Source organism: Pseudogymnoascus destructans (genome assembly GCF_001641265.1).
Source record: "Pseudogymnoascus destructans isolate 20631-21 unplaced genomic scaffold scaffold_21, whole genome shotgun sequence".
Classification (NCBI taxonomy): Eukaryota; Fungi; Ascomycota; class Leotiomycetes; order Thelebolales; family Thelebolaceae; genus Pseudogymnoascus; species Pseudogymnoascus destructans.
In genome coordinates, this window is record NW_020167540.1 from 217,000 (window position 1) to 239,673 (window position 22,674).

At 49.4% G+C, this 22,674-nt stretch overlaps 4 protein-coding genes across 4 annotated transcripts; 3 read left to right on the forward strand and 1 right to left on the reverse strand.

The window, feature by feature from the left end:
• Positions 1 to 1,246: 1,246 nt before the first annotated feature.
• Positions 1,247 to 3,302, forward strand: VC83_07988 (uncharacterized protein; the record flags this gene model as incomplete). The annotated part of the gene is made up of 5 exons (XM_024471551.1): positions 1,247 to 1,617; positions 1,913 to 2,127; positions 2,242 to 2,580; positions 2,746 to 2,924; positions 2,979 to 3,302. 5 exons carry the CDS (start codon positions 1,247 to 1,249, stop codon positions 3,300 to 3,302), a joined length of 1,428 nt encoding a protein of 475 aa, XP_024321225.1.
• A 10,171-nt stretch (positions 3,303 to 13,473) lies between these two features.
• Positions 13,474 to 14,894, forward strand: VC83_07989 (uncharacterized protein; the record flags this gene model as incomplete). Its single annotated transcript, XM_024471552.1, has 4 exons — positions 13,474 to 13,747; positions 14,083 to 14,595; positions 14,694 to 14,767; positions 14,823 to 14,894. 4 exons carry the CDS (start codon positions 13,474 to 13,476, stop codon positions 14,892 to 14,894), a joined length of 933 nt encoding a protein of 310 aa, XP_024321224.1.
• A 2,646-nt stretch (positions 14,895 to 17,540) lies between these two features.
• Positions 17,541 to 19,526, forward strand: HEM14 (oxygen-dependent protoporphyrinogen oxidase). Its single transcript, XM_024471553.1, has 2 exons — positions 17,541 to 18,653; positions 18,763 to 19,526. The coding sequence occupies exons 1-2, from the start codon at positions 17,565 to 17,567 to the stop codon at positions 19,450 to 19,452; spliced, it is 1,779 nt and encodes a 592-aa protein (XP_024321321.1). The 5' UTR covers positions 17,541 to 17,564; the 3' UTR covers positions 19,453 to 19,526.
• Positions 19,527 to 19,528: 2 nt separating this feature from the next.
• Positions 19,529 to 21,519, reverse strand: VC83_07991 (uncharacterized protein). The gene has a single exon (XM_024471554.1). It carries the CDS (start codon positions 21,414 to 21,416, stop codon positions 19,761 to 19,763), a length of 1,656 nt encoding a protein of 551 aa, XP_024321322.1. The 5' UTR covers positions 21,417 to 21,519; the 3' UTR covers positions 19,529 to 19,760.
• Between the last annotated feature and the right edge of the window lie 1,155 nt (positions 21,520 to 22,674).

The following is a 22,674-nucleotide window of genomic DNA, read 5'->3' on the forward strand; positions in this document are numbered from 1 at the left end:
ATCAAACTCAAGAGCAAACTTAGAAATCTCCTCCTCAAACCTACAAGTCACTATACATATTTTGGCTGATCACACCAACAACAAGAGCAATACTACTCAACGATTGCTACAACCCTCTATGATTCATTACACATCATTGCTCCTTAGTTACTGGGCCGATATGACCACATAGCATATCTCTACAACCCTCTATGATTCATTACATGACATCACTCCTTAGTTACTGGGCTAATACTACCACATGACATATCTCTATCAACTAGAGGCCTAGGAACATAAACGATAGCTCCAAAAGCTTCTACAACTGTCTATGATTCATTACACGTCATTGCTCCTTAGTTACCCACAAGATTGGTTAAGTTATGACATAATCTGTCTATAGGGGTACTCTGATCTTGGACCTCCTTTCACTTCCTATAGGCTAGGAACCTAGGAGATGGTTGTATGGGATTCTCTTATGTCGACTACAGTTACCAAGCCTGGTTAAGTCATGGAAAGTCTTGGAAAATGAGAGAACTACACTCCTTTAGCATAAATAGGATTGCCCTTTCCTTAAGAAAGGGCAAGCAGACAATGCAGTAAATCGACTATCACATACTTCCACGTCTTTTCCAAGCTTCCAAGCATTGATCTTGTTAGTCCTTGTTTCTGAAAAGTCAGTGAGGTGCTAACCTCTGACTTATCCCTGAGTTTAGACAAGTTGTAACAAATGTTGTAACAACATTTGTTACAACTTGTCTAAACCACTCCACTAGATCATACACCTGATTGCTGCGTTGTAGAATAGTCTAAGCTATGACCCTTTGGCTCTGCTACGCTCTGGCACTCATTGACGACCTTCACCAACTTTCGAATTCACTCACTTCACCCAATCTACGCCCCAAAACCCTCCAGCTCTGCTGAATATATTTGTTACGCCTAATTGCCGCCATGGAGAAGCACTTACATCGATCTTAACCTCACCCAAGTGAATTCAAGGTAAGAGATCTCTTCAATTTCCTGAACATGTACAGAGGCATGGTACTAACTTGGCACAGGTTCACTCCAATATGTCAGACCTTACATCGGCCTCAAAATGCGTCAAGACGCAAGGTGGGAAGCTTGACGACGCCCAAAGTGGCAGCAGTCCAGCCCTAGGAGTGGCAAGTGGCCCGTTCTATACATGTACACAAGAAGACTAACGTGACGATAGACTCCCTCAAATGGTAGACGAAAGCGAGTCTCAGCATCACAAGGTCAATCCAAGATGTGGGGTGTAGGTAGCCCGTTACTAAACGTCCTATCCCGACTCTCTGAGGCGACTGTTGCTGGTTATTTGGGTTACTCAGATGCAGTGCATCTGCGCCAGTTGATGTGGTCGTACCTAGTGATGAAAGGGGCAATGGTTTTTGAGACAGTTTTGAAGAACCAGCTCCAGGTGCATGCAACCTCAATACTAAAGGCCTCTATTGAGAATCCAGAAGAGTACGATTACGAGTTGGATCTTAGTACACTCATTGCCAGTTATAATCTCCGTAGCGAGGAAGAGAAGGCAGATCAAGAGGCAATAAACCTGGCGCAGAAAATCCTATTTGCAGGTACAATTCACCATACTGCCAATGCTCTTGAAACACTTGAGTACTTAACCATTGAGGATGCTCAACTTCAAGCTGATTTCACCTATCACTGTGTCAATAACACCAAGATTAAGGCCTTCAAAGTCCCCCAGTCTAATAACTCAGCTCTGCTTTGCCCGACCCTTGGCCCGCTTTCACAATTTGGCGAGCACCCTATGGAGAGATACTGTCGGGCCTACACATGCATCAGATACCTTTGTACCAGACAACCGCCTCTAAATTTGCTGCTACTACGACAAAGGTCGGGAAGAACACATACTTTGCACCTAGCGAAGTGACTTCAGATAGGCTCCCAGCTTGGATGAGCTAGGACACGGTGTTGGAGATCCCAGGGGCAGAGGCAATGATCTTATGCACCAATACAAGCCTGCGCCCAACCAAATTTCTCTCCGGTTTGTTCGTGAAGATGGCACTGACAATGACGACAAATTCACTGATCATATCAACACCTTCCTCCGGCGCCGCAAGATCCTTCTACAAAAAGAGGACACTACCTACCAGCACGATATAAGTGAGTTCGATGTCGGGCCTCAATGGCATGACCACCTACGACACATGTTGTTGCTCCCTCGCCTCTGGTGTGATTTCAGCACCTTGATGTTATTCTCACTTAACGAGGCTATAGCAATCGAGCCAGGCCCTGTACCTGTTCCAAAGGAGGGTCCGTGGACTATCTACGATAACGACAATCCTGAACAAGTAATTCCCTGGACTGACGTTCAAAAGATCCTACAAGCTGGGGCCAAGTTTCCGATTCAATATGCCCTCAAGGTAATTGATACCAATGAGGATGGTCCATATCCATTTGAGTTTGATGGGGGACCTATGCAGGTGCGCAGTAACATTGCTATTGCTACTGCTAGTACTGTGTCTACTGCAATCCGGGATACTATTATGGCAGACGAACCTGACAACACTAGACCTCAACCTATGGAGAGCCTGGCATTAGATGACAAACCCCAGTGTGAGAAGGGAAAGGGGCCCAAAACCACAGAAGCCGCTACCACCACCCCCTCATATCTAGAGGGAGTCCTGTCTGGGGCGAACACACACGGCATTTGAGGGGCTATAACCCCAGATAAGTTATTTGGTGACAGCAAATCTACATCCTCTCTTGCATGGCATTTAGGCGTGGATGTTTCCACGCCTACAGGAATCGATACTTTTATTCGAAAGGTCATTGGGACACTTCGGGTTGCAAATGTTACACCCAAAACAGCCCTTAATTTAGCTGGTCTTCCAGGTAATGTGAGAGAAGAGATCCAGGCCGGCCTTGCTGCAGCTACAGAGACCACTCTGAATGCAGATGTAAGCTTGCCTCTATACATGTACAGAGACCCCCCATAATTAACATCATTCTAGGTTGGCGGAGTTCAAGAGGATTCAAATTTTGAGGACTATTACAAGACGCAAAAGTTGTTTGCTGAAAATGAATCCCATACAGGCCCTCCTCTCGATGCTTGTTTGGAAATATCCCAGGCAGTATTTGACTCCTGGCATGACCAAAACCAGATCCTAGCGAAGTACAAGCTGAACTCGCTCCCAACAGTTAAAATGCGCCCATTAGGACACCAGATTACCGGTTTTCTCTGGATGATTGTGAAGGCTTACGGGTATATCTGTGCTCCAACGGAAGAGGCTCAGGCTATTGCCGAAGATTTGCTTACCACACGCACCTTATTCTAGCTCCAGCAGGACCAGTTATTTAGCAATGGCGCCAGGATATCATCAAACACTTCAAGGGAATCAACCTAATTCTAGGATACAGAGACTCACCACCAGACGGGGCCTCGTCGTTAAAGTGGATATCATCAAAGGGGATGAGAGATTACCCCAAAATGGCAAGCATTCCTCGAGTTCTCCGGTATATCTTTGACACGAACAATAAGTCGGCTGCCAAGATGGTAATCCTCACGTCATACGACACACTGTCTGCAAGAACTATTCAGAAGCCCCGTCGTCAGCCAGGTGACGAAGATAGGCCTATCCAGCCTTCGGAGTGGACAACTAAATGGAAGGGAGTTTTCCACACCATCATCCTAGATGAAGGGCATAAGGTCTGCAATTCCTTGACGCAGATCCACGTTGCAGTGGCAAGGTTATGTGCAAAACACCACTGGTTTCTAACTGGTACTCCAGTCCAGAATCAAAGCCTGGTAAGTTAACACATTCCTATAACGTACATGTATAGCGAAAGCGCCAAACAAGCGAAAGCGCCAAAATGATGCGGTGACCAAACCCCCCAACTAAATGTTAAATTCCTCAACAACAAAACATGCCCCATAAAAACGATGAAAGCCAATTAGTGCTAGCTATCCAGGCTATGCAAAGCGACCCAAAGTTACGCCTTCGAGTTGCTGCTAGGATCTATTCTGTGGACCACCGCAAGCTAGGTCGTCGTCTAGAAGGTGTACCTTCACGACGCGATATCCAAGCCAACTCACGGAAATTAACTAACCTAGAGGAGTCCGTCCTTGTTCAGTATATACTCGACCTAGCTACCAAAGGGTTTCCTCCTCGGCTGTCTGTTGTTGAAGATATGGCAAGTCGACTACTTGCAACATGCGACGCGTCACGCGTTGGGTCGCGTTGGGCTTCAAACTTTGTTAAGCGGCGTGTAGAGCTCCAGACACGCTTTCAGCGCAAATACGACTACCAGAGGGCTAATGTAACACTGACTTCTAAACGATAGAAGACACAGAGGTTCTCTTGCGTAAAGGTTTACTTATCAGAGGAGGCAGGGGATCGGACACAAAGGCTTCAAGTAACACGTTACTAGTATATAACAAATACTGTATTGAGTTGAGCACGAAGCTCCTATCTAAGGAAATACTATCTACTTATATAGTGGCGTCGTGCCTACTGGACTCTTGGGAACTCACTTGAGTCCTTGGAGTCCTGGACTCTTAGGACTCTTCTCATCATCCTGCGAGTCCATCACGTGCCTAGTGGACTCCTGGGAACTCACTCGAGTCCTCGGGGTCCTGGACTCTTAGGACTCTTCTCATCATCCTGCGAGTCCGTCACGTGATACTTTCGGAACTACTATTCCCCGCTGCCCCTCCAGGTAGCAGGGCCGGTCTCATGCGACCTCCCTCCTTCCTGTCCTGTAGTTGGCCAGCCTTCTTGTTCCGTCGTAACACTCGCTCCCTTCCCCTGGGCATTCGTCTCGAATCCTATAAGTACGTCCATGTCCCCGGGACTCTGCTGCTCCTCAGCGAGTCCTTCAACATGCAACATGCCTACTGACACTGCCCGCAAACTCCAGGAACGCAACGATCTTGTCCGTCGAATAAAGAACCACGGATACGAACTACCCGAAATGGATTCTTGCTCGAATTGCGTGAGGCGAAACATTACTTGCGTGTCGTCTCCAAATGATTCACGGCGGTGCGCCGAGTGCGTTCGTCGCAACTTGAAAGAAAAGTGTGACTGTATGGGTCCTGAGCATCCCGACTGGGTGAAGCTCGAACGGGAGGAGGATCGCCTGGATCGCGAAGAGGAAGAAACCCTTTCGAAGTTACTTCGTCTGCGGAAGCAGAAACGCCTCATCCGAACCCGTGGTAAAGATATGCTCCGGCGAGGTTTGAAAACCCTCGACGAGCTTGATGCGGCAGAGGAGGCCGAACGTGTGGCTGCTGAGAAGCGTGACGCTGTTGAGGCCGAGGAACAGGCAGTTAGCGCTGCCTCCTCATCTGTGACCGGGACCCCCGCTTCCTCCGATCCACTGGCCTACTCCCCTGCATCTTGGGATCAATGGCTGGCGGATGGCGGCGTCGATATTCCTCCAGCAGTTCTTTGCTGATGTTCCTTGTTGGTTCCCATGAATTATCCGTAGGTTCGTAATTTTCCCATTTTATCAAAAACTCTTCTCGACGTCCTACTAACCTTCTGTCTAGGATCGCTTCGACCTCATATTCGATTATCTCATTCTCGGGTTGGAGTTCGGTGTCGGTCGCAACTGGGGTATTTCCTCTTGCTGGTTCCAGTAGTGAGACATGAAATACCGGGTGTAGTCTAGACTTCCTGGGTAGCTGCAGTCTGTAATTAACTGAGCTGACTTTGTTCAATATTTTGAATGGTCCCAATTTCTTGAAGTCCAACTTTGTGCTTGGTCGTTTCGTTTTGATATGTTTCCGGAGTAGGTATACTTTATCCCCCTCCTTGAAGGCAGGTTCCATACTGCGCTTCTTGTTTGCGTATGCGGCGGATCGTTCATTTAAGAATTGGATGTCCGTCACAAGTTGTTCGTGGAACGATTTCAGTTGTTCCACCACGATCAGGGCTTGTTCAGCTCGTGATTCATCCGGTCTTGGTTGCCTATATGCTTCTGGCTGGTAGCCATAATTGGCAAAGAACGGTGAGACTTTCGTTGCTTCTGTCATCGCGCTGTTATATGCAAACTGTGCGATGGGTAAGATCTGAACCCAGTTATCCTGTTGATGATTGACATAGCTTCGCAGGTACTGTTCAAGGGTCTGATTTAATCTTTCTGTTTGGCCGTCTGTCTGGGGATGAAAAGCTGTTGATAGCTTATGATTTGTTCCCAGTAGCGCCATCAATGATTTCCAGAATTTCGAAGTAAAGAGCTTGTCTCTATCTGAGATGATTTCTTCTGGCATCCCATGATCGGCTAATATGACTCGAATGAAGGTATATGCGAGCGCCTCGGCGTCGCTAGCTTCTAGATATGGTATAAACTTCCCATATTTCGTGAGTCTTTCCGTGATGACGAGGATAGAGTCATATTCTATTCCTGTTAACGGGTCCTTGGAGGGTGGAAGCTTGACGATGAAGTCCAAAGCTATTGATTTCCACGCTCCTTTTGGTACTGGTGTCGACTTGAGTTGTCCGTATGGCAGATGCCTATTGGATTTTGACTTGCTGCAAATGTCGCACTCTCTTACCACTGTCTCTACCTGCTTCCTCATACCTGGGAAGTAGTAGTGTCGAGTGATTCGTTCGAAGGTTCGTGTTACTCCCTGATGACCGTGTGCTGGTAACGAGTGTTGTTCTTGCACCAGCGGGCGTCTCATTTGACTTGGGACATACACTAACCCTTTGTATCGAATCAATCCTTGTTCGTCGATGGCGAAGTCGCCTTCAACTTTGGACAAGACTCGCTTGGCGCATTCGTCTGTTGCGTAAGCTTTCTTGAGTCTTTCCTCGAGTTCTGTATCTTCGATGACTGAGATCGTCGCTAGTAACTCGTTGTACTGTATTCCTGCATCTGTTTTCTTCAGAATTGCTCTAGGTCTTTCTTTCTTTGGGCCGGCGTAGTCGGTCCGTCTGCTGAGAGCATCTGCTCTTGCATTCTCGGAGCCCTTGCGATAGGTTATCGTGAAGTTGTAGGCTGCGAGGGTTTCTGCCCAGCGGACTTGTCTGCGGTTTAAAACCTTGGTCGTGGTGAAGTATATGAGGTTCTTGTGATCCGTCCATACCTGCACAGGGTAGGTGGATCCCTCAAGATATACTCGCCACTGCTCAAAGGCAACGACAATAGCCAGTAGCTCCTTGTCGTGGATGTCGTAATTGAGTTCCGCGGGTGACAGTTTCCTAGAGTAGTACGCGATTGGTTTGAACTTACCGTTCTCGTCTGGTTGGTTCAGACATGCTCCAATTGCGAAGTCAGAAGAGTCCGTTTCGAGGATGATCTTCTTTGCAGGGTCAAATGTAGCAAGGATAGGTGCTTCCGTGAACTTCGTCTTAAGTTCCTGGAAAGCAGCCTCTGCCTTGTCCGTCCATTTGAATTCGAGATCCTTTCTGGTAAGCTCCGTGAGTGGTTGAGCTACCTTGGAATATCCCGAGATGAATCTTCGGTAGAAGTTGGCGAAGCCTAGGAAGGCTTGCACTTCCTTGACCGTGGTCGGTGTTGGCCATTCCAACACTGCCGTTACTTTTGCTTGGTCCATCTTGATGCCGTGCGTTCCAATAATGTAACCCAAGAATTCGACTTGGTTTTATGGAACTCGCACTTCTCTGGTTTGAGGAGTAAGCTGCACTCCTTTAGTTTCTTCAGGACGAGTTTGACATGATTGACATGCTCCTCCTTGGTTGCTGAATACACCAGGACATCGTCTAGGTAGACAATGGTAAAGATGTCTAAGTATTCGTGCAAAGCATCATTCATCAGTCGTTGCATAGATGCGGGTGCGTTTGTTAGCCCAAAGGGCATGACTTGATACTCGAATAGGCCATAGCGGGTGCGGAATGCTGTTTTCCACTCTTCCCCAGCCTTGATTCGGATCAGGTTGTATGCTCCTCGCAGATCTAGCTTACTGAAGATCTTTGCTCCTTGAAATCTATCATGTAGTTCGTTGATTAACGGCAGGGCATACCTGTCCTTGATTGTGATGTTGTTCAACGCTCGATAGTCCACACATAACCGTAGGGAGCCGTCTTTCTTTGGTACGAAAAGCACCGGACTTCCTGCTGGTGATGTGGATGGTCTGATGAATCCTTTCGCTAGGTTATCATCGATGTACTCCTTAAGTACCTTCAGCTCCTTTTCCGATAGCTGATATATTGGTCCGAACGGTGGACTCTTGTCTTTCTCCAAAGGTATCTCGTGATCCCATGGTTGGTGCTTAGGAAGCGCCTCGTTCTTAGGGCCTTCCTGGAATAATCGCTCGTATTCCTTGTACTCCACCGGTATACTCGTCGGTGAGGATGCCTGGGCTAGGTCATCGAGCTCGGAGGTTGCACATAACTCCTTCCGGCCCTGGGAGGGTTTCTCCCGTTGTCGCGTGTCCGTCCGTTGTTCACACGCGCACTGGCTCATCACAACTTTCTCGTTCCACCAGTCGATCTGGGGGTTGTGTTTCTTGAGCCATGGCACACCAAGGATCCATGCATGGTTGTCCATGTGCACGATGTCAAACTGAATCGTTTCCTTGTGCCCGTGTAGCATGACCATTTCCAATGGGACCGTTTCGTGGGTCACCATTCCTTCATTAGTCGAGATGGGCTCTCCATCTACGACCATTAACGGGTATGGTTCGGTTTTCAATTGCGTCTTAAAACCTTGCGTGTCTGCTACTTTCTTTGTCATAAAGTTGCCCGTTGCTCCTGAGTCAATCATTGCTCGGAGGTGTCGCTGTTGTATCTTAGCGACCACATATAGTTGCATGCCGCCTTCCGTGGCGCATAGCTGGTTTGTACTAGGCCTCTTCCTGTCGCTCGCCGGTGGCCTACCATCGAGGACTCCTAGTTTTTTGACTCGTCCGAGGAAGGATAGTATTCATCCGCTTCCAATGGTGGTCCTTGGGGAGATCGTTTCCCTCGCTCTTCTGCTTCGTCTAGCAGATGTGGGTATTTCTCGTATACCTGTTCGCTTTTGATAGGCAAGTCCCCTTCAGACTGGCTTCGCCTGAGGGCGTGAACTTGCTCTGCGTCTCTGAAGTGTATCCTGGGCGAGGATCGGGGAAACAACTGATTCTGGTGTTTCTTTTTCCAGTGGAGCTTGCAGTCATCTTCGCTGCAATACTCCCAGTAGACATACGCGTGCCAGGGATGATCAGTCTCTGTTGCGTCTGTCATTGATAGTTCCCGCTGTCCTCTCACCCATGCACTATCTTCCCTCGGAGGCGTGGAGAACGTGTCTAGTTGCTCCATGGCTCTCCTTTCGATGCGTGGAGTGGGTCTCGCATTTTCCCGTCGCAGCATACCTCTGGCTTTCTCGTCGTACTTCTCCAGGGCTCTCCTGCGGTCCTGGTAGTAAAGTTCGACGCTTTTCATATACTTCAGTTTAGCCATATGCTCGACATCCTTCTCCAGTTCTTCCGCTTCTTGGGCTTCCAACTTAGCTATGTCTGGGGACGTGCCAAGCAGCCTGCGGGTATTCGTTAGTTGGTCGTAGTATCTCCAGAGGTCATCCTTGCAGTCATCCACCTTGCACTCTAACGGAAGTCCTTGTAACAGGTTCCCGTAGATGCCCTTAAGCGTGGGGATTCTCCTCTGGCCGCTGGGCTTGTCTCGTTCGGCCCTAATCTTCGCGTGGGCGTGTTTTGCCATGCGTCTTACTACGCTCTTGCACCGTGGACTCATTGGTTCCGTAGGTGCGAGTTCATCGAAGGTCTCCTGTTCCGAGACGGTGAACGATTCCGCCTCCGACCCTTCATCTGAGCTCTCGTCTTCTGGGGTGCTTTCGCCGTTTATTCCCCAGTCCTGTTTGCTTACAAACGTTGCATTCAACTGTCCTGTCCAGGTGGCATTGAGTTGTTTGCCGACTTTGCGTCCGCCGTTCCCTTTCTTTGGCTGTCTGCAGTCTCGGGCCATGTGGCCTGGCTTGTCACAGTTAAAACAGAGTCGTTCCTTGAATTGTCTGTCTTTCTTAGGGTCACGGGGTCGTCCAGGTTTGAACGTGGCATCGAGTTCCATTGGGTCCGACCAACGGTTGTCTCGCGGGTGTTGATCCCGTCGTCTGCCCTCGTTTCCCCGGTAGGGGTAACTTTTCTTGGGCTTGTCATAGGTCCGACGTTCCTTCTGGAATTCGTATAGTCGATTGTCGATTCGGACCGTATGTTCGATTAGCGCTACCATGTCCGTTGGTTGTTGTTCCAAACGGGCAAGTTCCATACGTATATGGCTCTTCAGCCCACGTCGGTAGTGGCTGATGAGTGCGCTGGCGTCCCATCCTGTCTGATTGCCGTATCTCTGGAATTCTGTGGAGTACGTGAGGGCGCTGCCAGTCTGCTTAAGTGCAAACAGATGGTCTTCCGCGGTCTTAATCTCATCGATGTCTCCGAACATGCGTCGGATTTCCTTACAGAATCCTTTCCAGCTGCCAAACATAGTCTGCGTAGTTGCCATGCTTCCATTGGTACTTTCATATTTGAAATAATCCTTGAGGAATGGTTCGATCCATCGCAGGGCTTCCCCCCTAAGGTAGGACGCAGTCCACAGGGCATAGCTCTCCTGGGTGGGAAACTTCTCGTCATTGAAGTGCTGGTACAGTTCGACCTGTAGCAAAAACACCTCAAGTTCCTTTCGGTTGCCGGAGTAAGTGTCGGGCAACTTGACGCGTAGAGTTTCCTTGAGTTCATTGACGGTGGGTGCGTCGGGCATCTCTTCATTCTCAGGCTTAGACCTCTGAGACGAAGTTGGCGTGGTGGGGGTTTTCCCCTTCGAACTGACGACAGACATGTTGCTTTGTGTATGAGCCAGTGCCTCGTAGAAGTGGTGCTCAAAGTGTAACGCTGACTTCTAAACGATAGAAGACACAGAGGTTCTCTTGCGTAAAGGTTTACTTATCAGAGGAGGCAGGGGATCGGACACAAAGGCTTCAAGTAACACGTTACTAGTATATAACAAATACTGTATTGAGTTGAGCACGAAGCTCCTATCTAAGGAAATACTATCTACTTATATAGTGGCGTCGTGCCTACTGGACTCTTGGGAACTCACTTGAGTCCTTGGAGTCCTGGACTCTTAGGACTCTTCTCATCATCCTGCGAGTCCATCACGTGCCTAGTGGACTCCTGGGAACTCACTCGAGTCCTCGGGGTCCTGGACTCTTAGGACTCTTCTCATCATCCTGCGAGTCCGTCACGTGATACTTTCGGAACTACTATTCCCCGCTGCCCCTCCAGGTAGCAGGGCCGATCTCATGCGACCTCCCTCCTTCCTGTCCTGTAGTTGGCCAGCCTTCTTGTTCCGTCGTAACAGCTAAGTGCGAAGATCCAGAAGTTATTAATGGCTGGTTTGAGCTTGTGCGTAACACAATTGCGAAATATGGTATCGATGAAGCAGATATCTACAACTTTGATGAGACTGGGTTTATGATGGGCGTTATCTCAACTGCTATGGTTGTAACAAGCTCAGACGGGCGGGCAAAAGCAAAGAAGGTACAGCCTGGTAATCGGGAATGGGTTACAGTAATCCAAGGCGTTAGTTCTCAAGGTTGGGCAGTACCACCATTTATCATTGTTGCAGGCAAAAACCACCTTACATCTTGGTATGAGAATAGTGGATTTTCAAGCGATTGGGTGATTTCTGTTACTGAAAATGGCTGGACTACAAACGAGAGAGGCATGGATTGGATTCAGCACTTTGAGAAGCATACAAAGGCCCGGAGTGTTGGTGGTTATCGCTTGTTAGTCCTTGATGGTCATGAGAGCCACCACTCAGATGAGTTTGAGGAGTACTGCAAGGAACACAACATTATTACGCTTTGTATGCCTGCTCACTCTTCTCATCTACTCCAGCCACTTGATGTTGGCTGTTTCGGCCCGTTAAAGCAGGCCTATGGTCGGCAAATTGAAGATATGATGCAGGCTCATATTTCTCATATTACAAAGGATGACTTCTTTCCTGCCTTCCACACTGCATTTAACACTACAATGACGGAAAGTAACATTCGAGGCGGGTTCCGAGGGGCAGGGCTTCTTCCATTTGACCCTGAGAGAGTGATATCTACACTTGATCTTAAGTTAAGGACACCAACGCCTCCAAGCTCCCGCCCAGGTACTGCTCAACCTTGGGTTTCTCAGACACCAAACAACCCAATTGAAGCTATGTCACAGTCTACATTTATTAAAACTCGGATTTCACGCCATCAAAATAGCTCTCCAACCTCAATCTATGCAGCTGTTGACCAGTTTACAAAGGGTGCATCGCAAATAATGCATCAATTAGCACTGCTAAAGGGAGAGAACCAAAACCTACGACAGGCAAATGAAGTACTAAGCAAGCGCCGGAGAGCTAGGAAAACACGACTACAGCAAGGAGGATCACTTAGTCAACAAGGGGCGCAAGAGCTACAGGATGAGAGGGATGTTGTGCAGCAGGTAGAGCAGGAAATAAGGGCAAGCCGTGGTCGGAAGCCAAGGGAAGAAACCCGTGCCCGTCGCTGTGGCAAGTGTGGTGAGACTGGGCACAATGCGCGCACGTGTCAGATTGTAATAGACACCTCTGAGGAAGAGGACTCCGAGTAGTTTCAATTGATTTCTAATGTTGTGGTAGATTTATCGCAATGTTTGTCGTGAGGGTAGATAATTTTGGCGCTTTCGCTTGTTTGGCGCTTTCGCTATACATGTACGTTACATGTACAGGGCCCTGCTAATAATGAAGGATATATTGGGACCGTTGAATATCCTCTGGCCTGAGATCAGGAAGGGCGCCCACCTCACCAAAGAACGGATTAGGTGGCTTGAAACTCTAAAAGGCACTTACCAAGACTTCGATCTTCTACTAGAGCCAGATGTCCTACCTACATCATGGAAATGCCTCATTGCGGCTGATCCATACCGTGTTCGCCAGCTTCTCAACTGCAGCAATAGAAAAACCATCAACAGACTATATAGGTGCATGGAACAGTTATTGGTACTCCGGCGGTCGACTGCCACTTCAATCCCTACAGACAGCAACGGCAGCCGTTTGCAACTGAAGAGCCTTATGCCCCCGCACGAAATAACCACAGCACTGCTTAGGATGACCTCTTCGGAAGCTGTGGAATATCAATTCTTCCACCAGGGTTTCGTTAAGTAAGTATAATGCATGCATTCTCTACACCCTGCACCGCTAACATACAGAAGGGATTACGAGGAAGGATTGGAGATTTGGTTGAAAGAAAAAGAGCACCGAGTAGATCCAACTGCTGATCTAAAGAGTTTTCCCTGCATCACTGGCCCAATGCGTTCCATGACTATCAATGCCGTCTCGACCTTATTGAGTCGCTTTCACCAAACCCTTACTCACACCAAGGTGCGAGGGCGTTTCCTCAATGATACTGTAGCCACCATTGCACGATCTCAGGGTTTAACAGGCCTCCAGCTAGCACATTCAACTTTGGGGAGGGGATAGACCTATTACGGACGCTTCAGATCTCCTACAGCACCTGACCTTTGGGAGTCCCAAAATGAGATGGATCATAAAGGATATTATGGAGCACTGCTTGAAGCCAGACAAGGATGGAAAGAGGAATAAACTCTTGTGCTCTGAAGAGATACCAGTCTCCGCTTGGTATGTAGAGATGGTTTGCAAGACCTTCTACATTCGAGCAGAGGTGTTACATGCTGGACTGACTGACCCACAACACATCGCCCTAGTCAAAGAGTTCAATGGCCCTCACTCTAGCCTTGCCGTACTCATCATGATGTATGCGGTGTCATCCCAAGGCGCGAATTTAGACGGTGCATGTCACCATGTTTGTTCGATAACAACAGCAATCAACCTCCCAGTTGAACTGCAGGTTCATTATCGTCCAATCAGAGTAAGAGCCCCCCCTGCCCATGGAACATGTACAGAGGAGGGTGCTAATCCATATGCAGGTTTCTCAGAAGAAGAAAGTCACGATAGTTAGACTATCTGTGCTAAACAGCATGATGCCTGGCGAGAAATTAAGCAGATTGACAAGAACATCATTGATATTCTGACCAAGCTCCATTCTCCCGAGTCATTCCAGGCCATTGCTGATGCACTAAACAACATGCGTGACGAGGTTCTGGCTGCTAATCTCTCTCCCGAGGGCCAGATACTATTGGCTGGGAAAGAAATTCTTCCTTTGCAGCTTCACAAATCATCGTTGTCCTAGAGGATGTTAATTTAATTACTCCTGCTCCTACAGTTGGTGATTCTACCACTGAGGATTGGACTAGCGACAAAGACAAACCAGGGCCATCATTTACTCCAGTTAATCGTCCTCTTCTGAAGAGGAAGCATGCGACGCTAGAAAAAACTGTTCATTCAGCTCATGGAAGAGAGGTGCCTTCCTCGTCTAGTGGCCCTTCTGGAGAGTACATCCCACACAGGATTGATAGCGAATCTGATGATGACATCAATGCTATAATTGCCCCTGGTGATCTAAGTGATGACAACAATGGGCCTGAGCTTACACCTACCGATTACATCAAGGATTTCAAGAAGTCGTGGACGAAGCTTACCCCTGAGGAGAAAGCTCTTTATGACCAAGATGAACTTGATTTTCTTGTGTTGTTAAGCATGGACCCAAACCATGTGTACACTGGTGTAGAGATCCAGGGTACCCTTGACTCAGCGATTGCAGACCGTGGATTACGCCTCGTTATTGCTCGACGCTCCTGCCTGCGCTGCCTTCGGGCCAAAGCTCGTGACATCAAGGACCAAGATTGTGTCTGGACCCCGCCTCCTTCAAGTTGGAGTACTGCACGGCGCAGCACTCCACCTGCGTTCCGGTGAGTTCCCTTGTGGTGTTCTGTCTCTGTTGGCGTTTGCTAACCATTTGGATAGCTGCCCTGGTTCCTCGACGAGGAATACTGCATCCTTACTGCTGCCGAAGCAACAGATCCTTTGTCATACTGACATTCGTTGCACTCAGTTTGCTATCAAACTCAAGAGCAAACTTAGAAATCTCCTCCTCAAACCTACAAGTCACCATACATATCTTGGCTTATCACACCAACAACAGAAGTAATACTACTCAACGATTTCTGCAAACTCTTCTACTACATCTGTTTATGCTACATACATCACGGCATATCATTTGGACACTCATTGAACAAGTTATTAAGAAAATTCCCTCCTTAAGGGGGTGGGCCAATACTACCACATGGCATATCTCTACCAACTAGAGGCCTAGGAACATGAACGATAGCTCTAGAAGCTTCTACAACCCTCTATGATTCATTACACGTCATCGCTCCTTAGTTACCCACAAGATTGGTTAAGTTATGACATAATTTGTCTATAGGTACTCTGACCTTGGACCTCCTTTTAACTTCCTATAGGCTAGGAACCCAAGAGATGGTTCTATGGGATTCTCTTACGTTCACTACATGATTAGCAAGCTAGTTGTGGGTCGCACTTGATTTCTAATACATTTACCAAGCCTGGTTAGTCATGGAAAGTCATGGAAAATGAGAGAACTACACTCCTTTGGCATAAATAGGATTGCCCTTTCCTTAAGAAAGGGCAAGCAGGCAATACAGTAAATTGACTATCACATACTTCCACGTCTTTTACAAGCTTCCAAGCATTCATCTTGTTACTCCTTGTTTCTGAAAAGTCAGTGAGGTGTTAACCTCTGACTTACCCCTGAGTTCCCAGACTCAACATTTGTTGCAACTTGTCTGAACCACTTCACTACATCACACACCTGATTGCTGCGTTGTGGAATAGTCTAAGCTACAACCCTTTGGCTCTGTTTCCTAAGACAGTGTGTTGTCTTAGTAAAATCATCCCTTCCTTGGGTGGCTAGATTCTCACATCTGGTGCACCCACCATTACATCCTTGGTGTTACGATTACAGCTCACAGCTTGTCACAGCTTGTTACGGTTGTTACGCTTGTTACATGTAATGATGGGTGCACCAGATATGAGAATCTAGCCACCCAAGGAAGGGATGATTTTACTAAGACAACACACTGTCTTAGGTATCCATCAGAACCTCATTAAGAACTGGATCATGGCTTTTGACTGGGTCTACTACATTCGACATCCTAATACCATAGGACTTGACAGTAGGGCAGTACAGTCTTCTGTACATGTACGGGAGAGTCTGTAGCCATTGGAACAGAGCTAGCATTAAGGTGGGTCTTAGCGATCTTGCTCACAACCTCAGAGATTGGTGCTAGCATCCGCACAAAGCACCTCAGAGCCAAGCTCCTTCCGATATCGTGAGTTGTTGAAAACACTGGGGACAAGAAGGGCTCCTCGCTGTCTTCGTTATGGTCAAGAAGGGCATTGTATTTAATGTGGGGGGAGACCTTAACCACAGAACGCGCCCGACAAAGCTCCCGCGGGAGTCAGAATCAGCATCACAAAGTTGGAATTGTGCGCAGAATCCCGTCAGCCCAGTACACGTTATCACCCCCGCGCCAACACATTCCCATCACCTACTCATTCTTGTGGATTGGAAATATCCTATCCAATTTGTTAGTGCACCGTCGGACAATCCACGAGAAGGGGTCACTTACAGTTCTCGGAGGGGTGGTCGACTATGTAATGGTAGTTATAAGGAGGCTTTCTATAACAGTGAATCCTTTGCTCGATCATATAATATAGCTACTCTCTCCTATAAGAGCTATGAGGGAAGCCGTTAATTATGTGCATTTGGTGTAGCGCATCATGCGCTTAACCTAGGCTTATAACCTATTAAACACATAATTGGAGTTTGACGACTTAATTGAGAAACTACAGGGGCGAAGCCCCTATATATACACAGTTGGTATACAGGCTACGCATATGTAGCGTACTACTAGGAACGCAGTTCTAACAATACCTAGGAAGTAGTAATGTCAGGTGATTAATTCTAACCTAGCCTTGTAGAGTATTACTTGTCCCCTTTCATTGCCACTGTTGACGAGCGCTTTACCCTTACCACTCTTCATGTAAGGACTGGTCCTTTGGGGTGTAGCCTCTCTATCCTGCACTAGACACCACATCCGAAGATCCTACACTGAAAACGCTATGCGGAAAATAAACCGGCATATAGGTAACGCCACCATGCCTACCACGAGGCAGGAGTGCAGACAGCGTCCCAGCCCTATCTCCGTAACATGAATCAAATCAAATGATTGCAACTATGAGGTATTTTCAGCTATAAACGCAGGATTGGTACACTATACACGAGTACAACGCAGCCAGTATCAGCTTATGACGAAAGTTGGTCGCACCGCCGCTAATCAGTTCAACTATTCTCATCGTTCTTCGGTCGATCGCTCCTTGGTACGATTGCAGACATCGTAGTTGGATGTGGTATACTGTCACCACATTTAATATATCACTAATGAAGAGGCCGTCGATCCGGTAAGTTTTCACCCACTGTCGTATGTTTTTTTGTTGTTTATTCTTGCCTTCTGTAACTCTTTTATCAGCACTTACCCCCGTGCACGGACGACAACAAACGCTCTGGTCGCTCTGGGAGCTTCGGGGGTACGGCCCGATAAGCGAAAGTTGGGGAATACAACCGCGTCTAAACACTCTCTCAAGCTTTTTTTGAACGACACGCAACAATCCGCGTCTACAGCGCCAATGCTTCTCCACGCCCACGAAGCACGGCTGGTGATGCTCCTCCGACGATGCTACAGGTCACCGCGTTCTCTGTCCGCCCGCCGCGGGGAGCGGCTCTACTCCACGATGTGGGTCTTGGGCACCTCCGCCCCCCGACCACGAGCTGGGCAGTCGAGCTGTAAGACTGGGAATTCAGCACGCAGCTTGACGAGTACAACTGGCGGTGCACCGGAGCACGTTGCTGTCCTCGGCGGTGGTATCACGGGGCTCGTTGCGGCGGCCACGGCGGCCCAATTAAACCCCGATACCAGAGTCACAGTATACGAATCTAGCGACCGGCTAGGGGGATACGTGCAGAGCGAGGTGGTGCAGAGTTCAGATGGGCCGGTTGTGTTTGAGCTGGGCCCACGGTCGCTGAGGCCTGCTACGGCGAGGGGGTATTATGCGCTGTCCATGGCGCAGAATTTGGGGCTGGAGGATAATATGGTGTTTACGTCCAAGGATAGCCCGGCGGGGTCGAATCGGTTTATTTACTATCCTGATAAGTTGGTGAGGGTGCCGAGTCCGAATGATGGTCGGTTACAGGTGCTTTATAAGTTGTTGACAGAGCCATTGTTTGAGGGGGTCGCCGGGGCGCTGTGCGCGGAGTCGCAGGTACCGAGACGCCCTGATAACCTAGTGGATGAGTCGATTGGAGGGTTTCTAAAGAGGCGTAGTGGCGGGAACAAAAATCTCGTGGATAATATTGTTAGTGCGGTGGTTCATGGCATATTCGCGGGTGATGTGAACCAGTTGAGCGTGAGAAGTTTGATGCCTCGCTTGTGGGAGGCGGAAGGGCGATTCGGAAGCCTCTCGATGGGGATGGTTAGGAACAAGCCGGAGGGGTATGGGCCTAACGGGATATCTGATTTGCATGAGTCGGGAGAGCAGATACTTGGCCAGGGACTGGGTGAGAAGGCGCGCCAGGCGAGTATATACACGTTTATGAATGGGATGCAGACGCTACCGGATGCTTTGAGGCGGCTTATTAAGGGGTCGAGGAATGCGAATATCAGGGTGGGGACGAGCATTTCGGGGATTTCAAACAGCCCAGATGGAAAAACCATACGAGTGAGCGCCCCTTTTCCCCCCTTTCAATGATCCCTCCACCAAGCTCATCAGCACTCGTCTTTCTTCATCCCTCACACACCTCCCAACCGTGTAAGCTAACCAGGCCCAGATCAAAACCTTCAACAACCAACCCGCCCAGCCCTACAGCCACGTTATCTCCACGCTCCCCTCCCACAACCTTAGCCACCTCGTCAACATCCCCGCCCTATCCCTCATCCCTTACACCACCGTCATGGTCGTGAACCTTTACTACACCAACCCCCACCTCGTCCCTCGACCCGGCTTCGGCTACCTCATCCCGCAATCCGTGCCTTTCAAGCAGAATCCCGAGTTCGCACTCGGCGTCGTCTTCGACTCCCACGCCACGCCCTACATCGACGGCGCCCCGGGCACAAAACTCACCGTTATGCTAGGGGGCCACTACTGGGACGGGTGGTCGGCGGATGAGCTACCAACGCCGGAGGAGGGGCAGCGGATGGCGGAGCTGGTGCTGGCGAGGCATTTGAAGATCACCGATAAGCCGGATCGGGTGCTGGCGACGTTGCATAAGAATTGCATACCACAGTACACGGTTGGGCATAAGGAGCGCCTCCAGAGTGTTGATGCGGGGATTAGGAGGCTGTTTGGGAATAAGTTGAGTGTGGGGGGAGCGTGGGTAGATGGGGTGGGGGTGAATGATTGTATATTGAGTGGGGCGTTTCAGGGTCTTTCGATCCGTAAGGGGTATACGGGGTTGGAGTTGGCGTTGGAGAGTAGGGAGAAGCTGAGGACGATGGTGCCATCGGGATTGATGATGTAGAGAGGGGGTGGGTGTAGAGGATTGTTGCGCTGGGGCGTGTGGTTTTTTATACCCGCCTTGTTTTAATACGTCGAAAAAATATAAATATAATTTATTTTCGTCTACAGGCGGTATTTTCAAAAATTCTTGTGAATATTTGTTTATCATACTTTTACTCCCATCTTTTTCTCTCAAAGATTTTCAACCAAACGATAACAAGCGCTTCACGATGACCTTTTCACCCCAAGACTCGGTCAGCGCTAGTCCTCCCACGACCGCCCTTCGAGACGATAGCAGCACAATCCCCGACTAAGGCGCTACACACCACCTTAATCGACCTTAATCCCCACCTTCCCAATCTTCCTCAACCCAAACCCAATAATCGCAAGCACCACCACATTCGCACCAAAGCAGAGCCAAAACGTCGCTCTATACCCATCCATCAGCATCTCCGCGACACTCTCATCCTTCCCCTTCTCCGAGAGGGTGACGCTCGACGCCACAACAGCAGTGATAGCCAGACCGACTGAGTTTCCGATATTCGAGATGGTGTTGAAGACACCCCCTGCCAAGCCGTGCGTCTTGGGTGGGAACACAGAGGTGATTAGCAGATTGGCGACGGTGAAGAGAACGTCGGCGCAGATGGGGGCGCATGCCGTGGCGAAGAAGGCGTAGGTCCAGTACGAGGAGGCGGGGTTGATGATTGCCATTAGGAGGGGAGACAAGGCGCTGATGCATGCGGATGCGAGGACGAGGATATCTGCGCGAACGCGCTTGACTAGCCATCCCGTGAGGAAGTTTGTTCCTGTACCCGTGATGACCATGGGGAGGAAGCGGATGGAGGTCTGGATAGCGGAGAGTGACTGCACGGATTGGAAAAAGAGGGTTAGGAAGAATTGGACGGCGTTGAAGGTGCCCCATATGATAAAGACAGTGGTGCAGAGGGAGGCGAAGACGCGGTTGCTCCAGATGGAGGGGGGGATGATGGCTTTGAGACCGAGACGCTCTTGGCGCTTGACGTAGAAGATGAAGGCGGGGATGAGGGCCGTGGCGATGGAGAAGAGGGTGATGGATGCGGGGGCGAGAAAGTGCGATGCGCCGCTCGCGAGGACGGAGAGGACGTAGGACAAAAGCCCGAGAGAGGTGCTGAGGAGCATGCACCCGATCCAGTCAATTTCGGTGCCCATGCGACGGAGTATGGTGCGGAGGGATTGGGACTCGGCGGCTTGGTCGACGGGGACGCCGAAGATGGAGATGACAAAGATGACGGCGGTGAGGATGGCAGCGATGTAGTATCCGTACCGCCAGCCGATCGCCTCGACGAAGGCGCCGCCGATAACAAGCCCGACTGAGAATCCAACGGGTTGCCCAGCACCCAAGCATGAGAACGCGATGTTACGCCACGAGCCGGTGGGGATGTTGCTCGTGATCAGGATCACAGAAGAAGGGAGACATAGTGACAATGCCACTCCCTGCGCGGCACGGAACAGGATCAGCTGGATGCTGGTCTTACAGACACCGCAAGCGACGGTGGTTACGGCCATGAGAAAGACGCCAAGGAGGTAAATCCGTCGACCCCCGGCGACATCCGCTATTGATCCCGAGAGGAGGAGGGTGCAACCGCATGCCAATGCGCTCACGGAAGCAGGCCAGAGCAGTAGGTCTTGGGATAGGCCTAGTTCAGCTGCCATTGTGGGCAAACTGACGACTAGGATGCCTGCTAACATGGAGTTAATCAGCGTGATGCAGGCGACGGTGCCGACGATGACGGTGGCTCTCCATTTGGAAATCGCTGGTGCATCTCCATTAGCATTCGTCAGGGGCTCGGTGATTTCTTCATCTGCTGGGCCCTGTACAGCTTGAGCGTTAAAGCTTGCTTGGCTTGTCTTTGGATCTTGGCCCAGGGTGGGATATCCCATGGGTTCCAGTTCAATGCCCCCATAGTCTTCCTCCCAGATCTCGAGACTAGTGGTTGTTGCCGACATCGTGATGGAAGCCACAGAACTAGCGTAAGAAATTGGACGGCAGGAGGGCAAAGTGCAAGATGTCAAGATCAGATCAATTCCGCTCCGATAACTCTTATACTCATCTTTGAATAACTTTATAGGATAAATGATTACATTGGTGCTGGTAAAGATTCATTAGCCCATGACTAAGCAGCCGCCGTCCATCGGCTTAAGAGACTCGTCGGCTTAATACGGGGCAAAGAAATCGCTCGCCAATCAGCAATCACATTCCATCAAGGGTCTGCATCTTGAAGCCATCACGAGATCTAGCTACGTCAAGCTTTGGAACCCACTGATCGTCAGCTGCAGTGTAGCCTGCCCACCTAATCAGATATTCCTCTCGGATTCCTCTACCCCTCCGCACAGTCCTGTGGTCTAGGACTGCCTCGACCTTGTATTCTTCTTCCCCATCCACGATCTCTGGATCTGGTGGAGGATCGGCCTTCTCAACGCCTTCCCGATACCTCTCGAGTAGGGAGACGTGGAACACGTCGTGAATCGCCTTATACCGTGGGGGAAGCCTCAATCGATACGCCTGTTTACCTATCCGCCCGGTGATCTCATACGGTCCGAGCCACCGGTGACCTAGCTTCCTACTTGGCTGGGTGGTTCTGATATTCTTGGCAGAAAGCCACACCCGTTCGCTGACCATGAACTGCATTGGCTTGTGGATCTTGTTATATCCTCAGACTTGGGCTTCCTTCGATCTCGCCCAGGCCTCTTCAAGCTCCTTTCGTAGGTCGAGGATCTTCTGAACTCGGTCTCTTGCAACCGGCACCTCCCTTCTCATGGGGTCGTCCTCGATCCCTTGCCGCAGGTCGATGTTGATACCGTATCGAGCCTGATTTGGCAACATCTGGATGGAATCGTGGAAAGCATTATTGTAGGTAAGCTCCGCGAAGTGAAGAAGTTCTACCCAATTGTCCTGGTGCTGATTGCAGTGTAGGCGTAGGTAGGCCTCAATATTCTGGTTCTGCCTTTCCGTCTGGCCGTCAGATTGAGGGTGGAAGGCAGTCGATAGGTTCCGCCGTACTTTGAGGTGGAAACAGAAGGCCGACCAGAAGTGGCACGTAAATACGCTGCCGCGGTCTGTGATTATTTCAGCAGGAATTCCAAAGTCCTTAACCCAATACTCAAGGAAGACCCGCCCCAACTCGGTGGCAGTAATGGTCTTCCGGCAGGGTATATATTTGGATACCTTGGTGTATCGGTCTACGATTACCAAAATGGAGTCTGA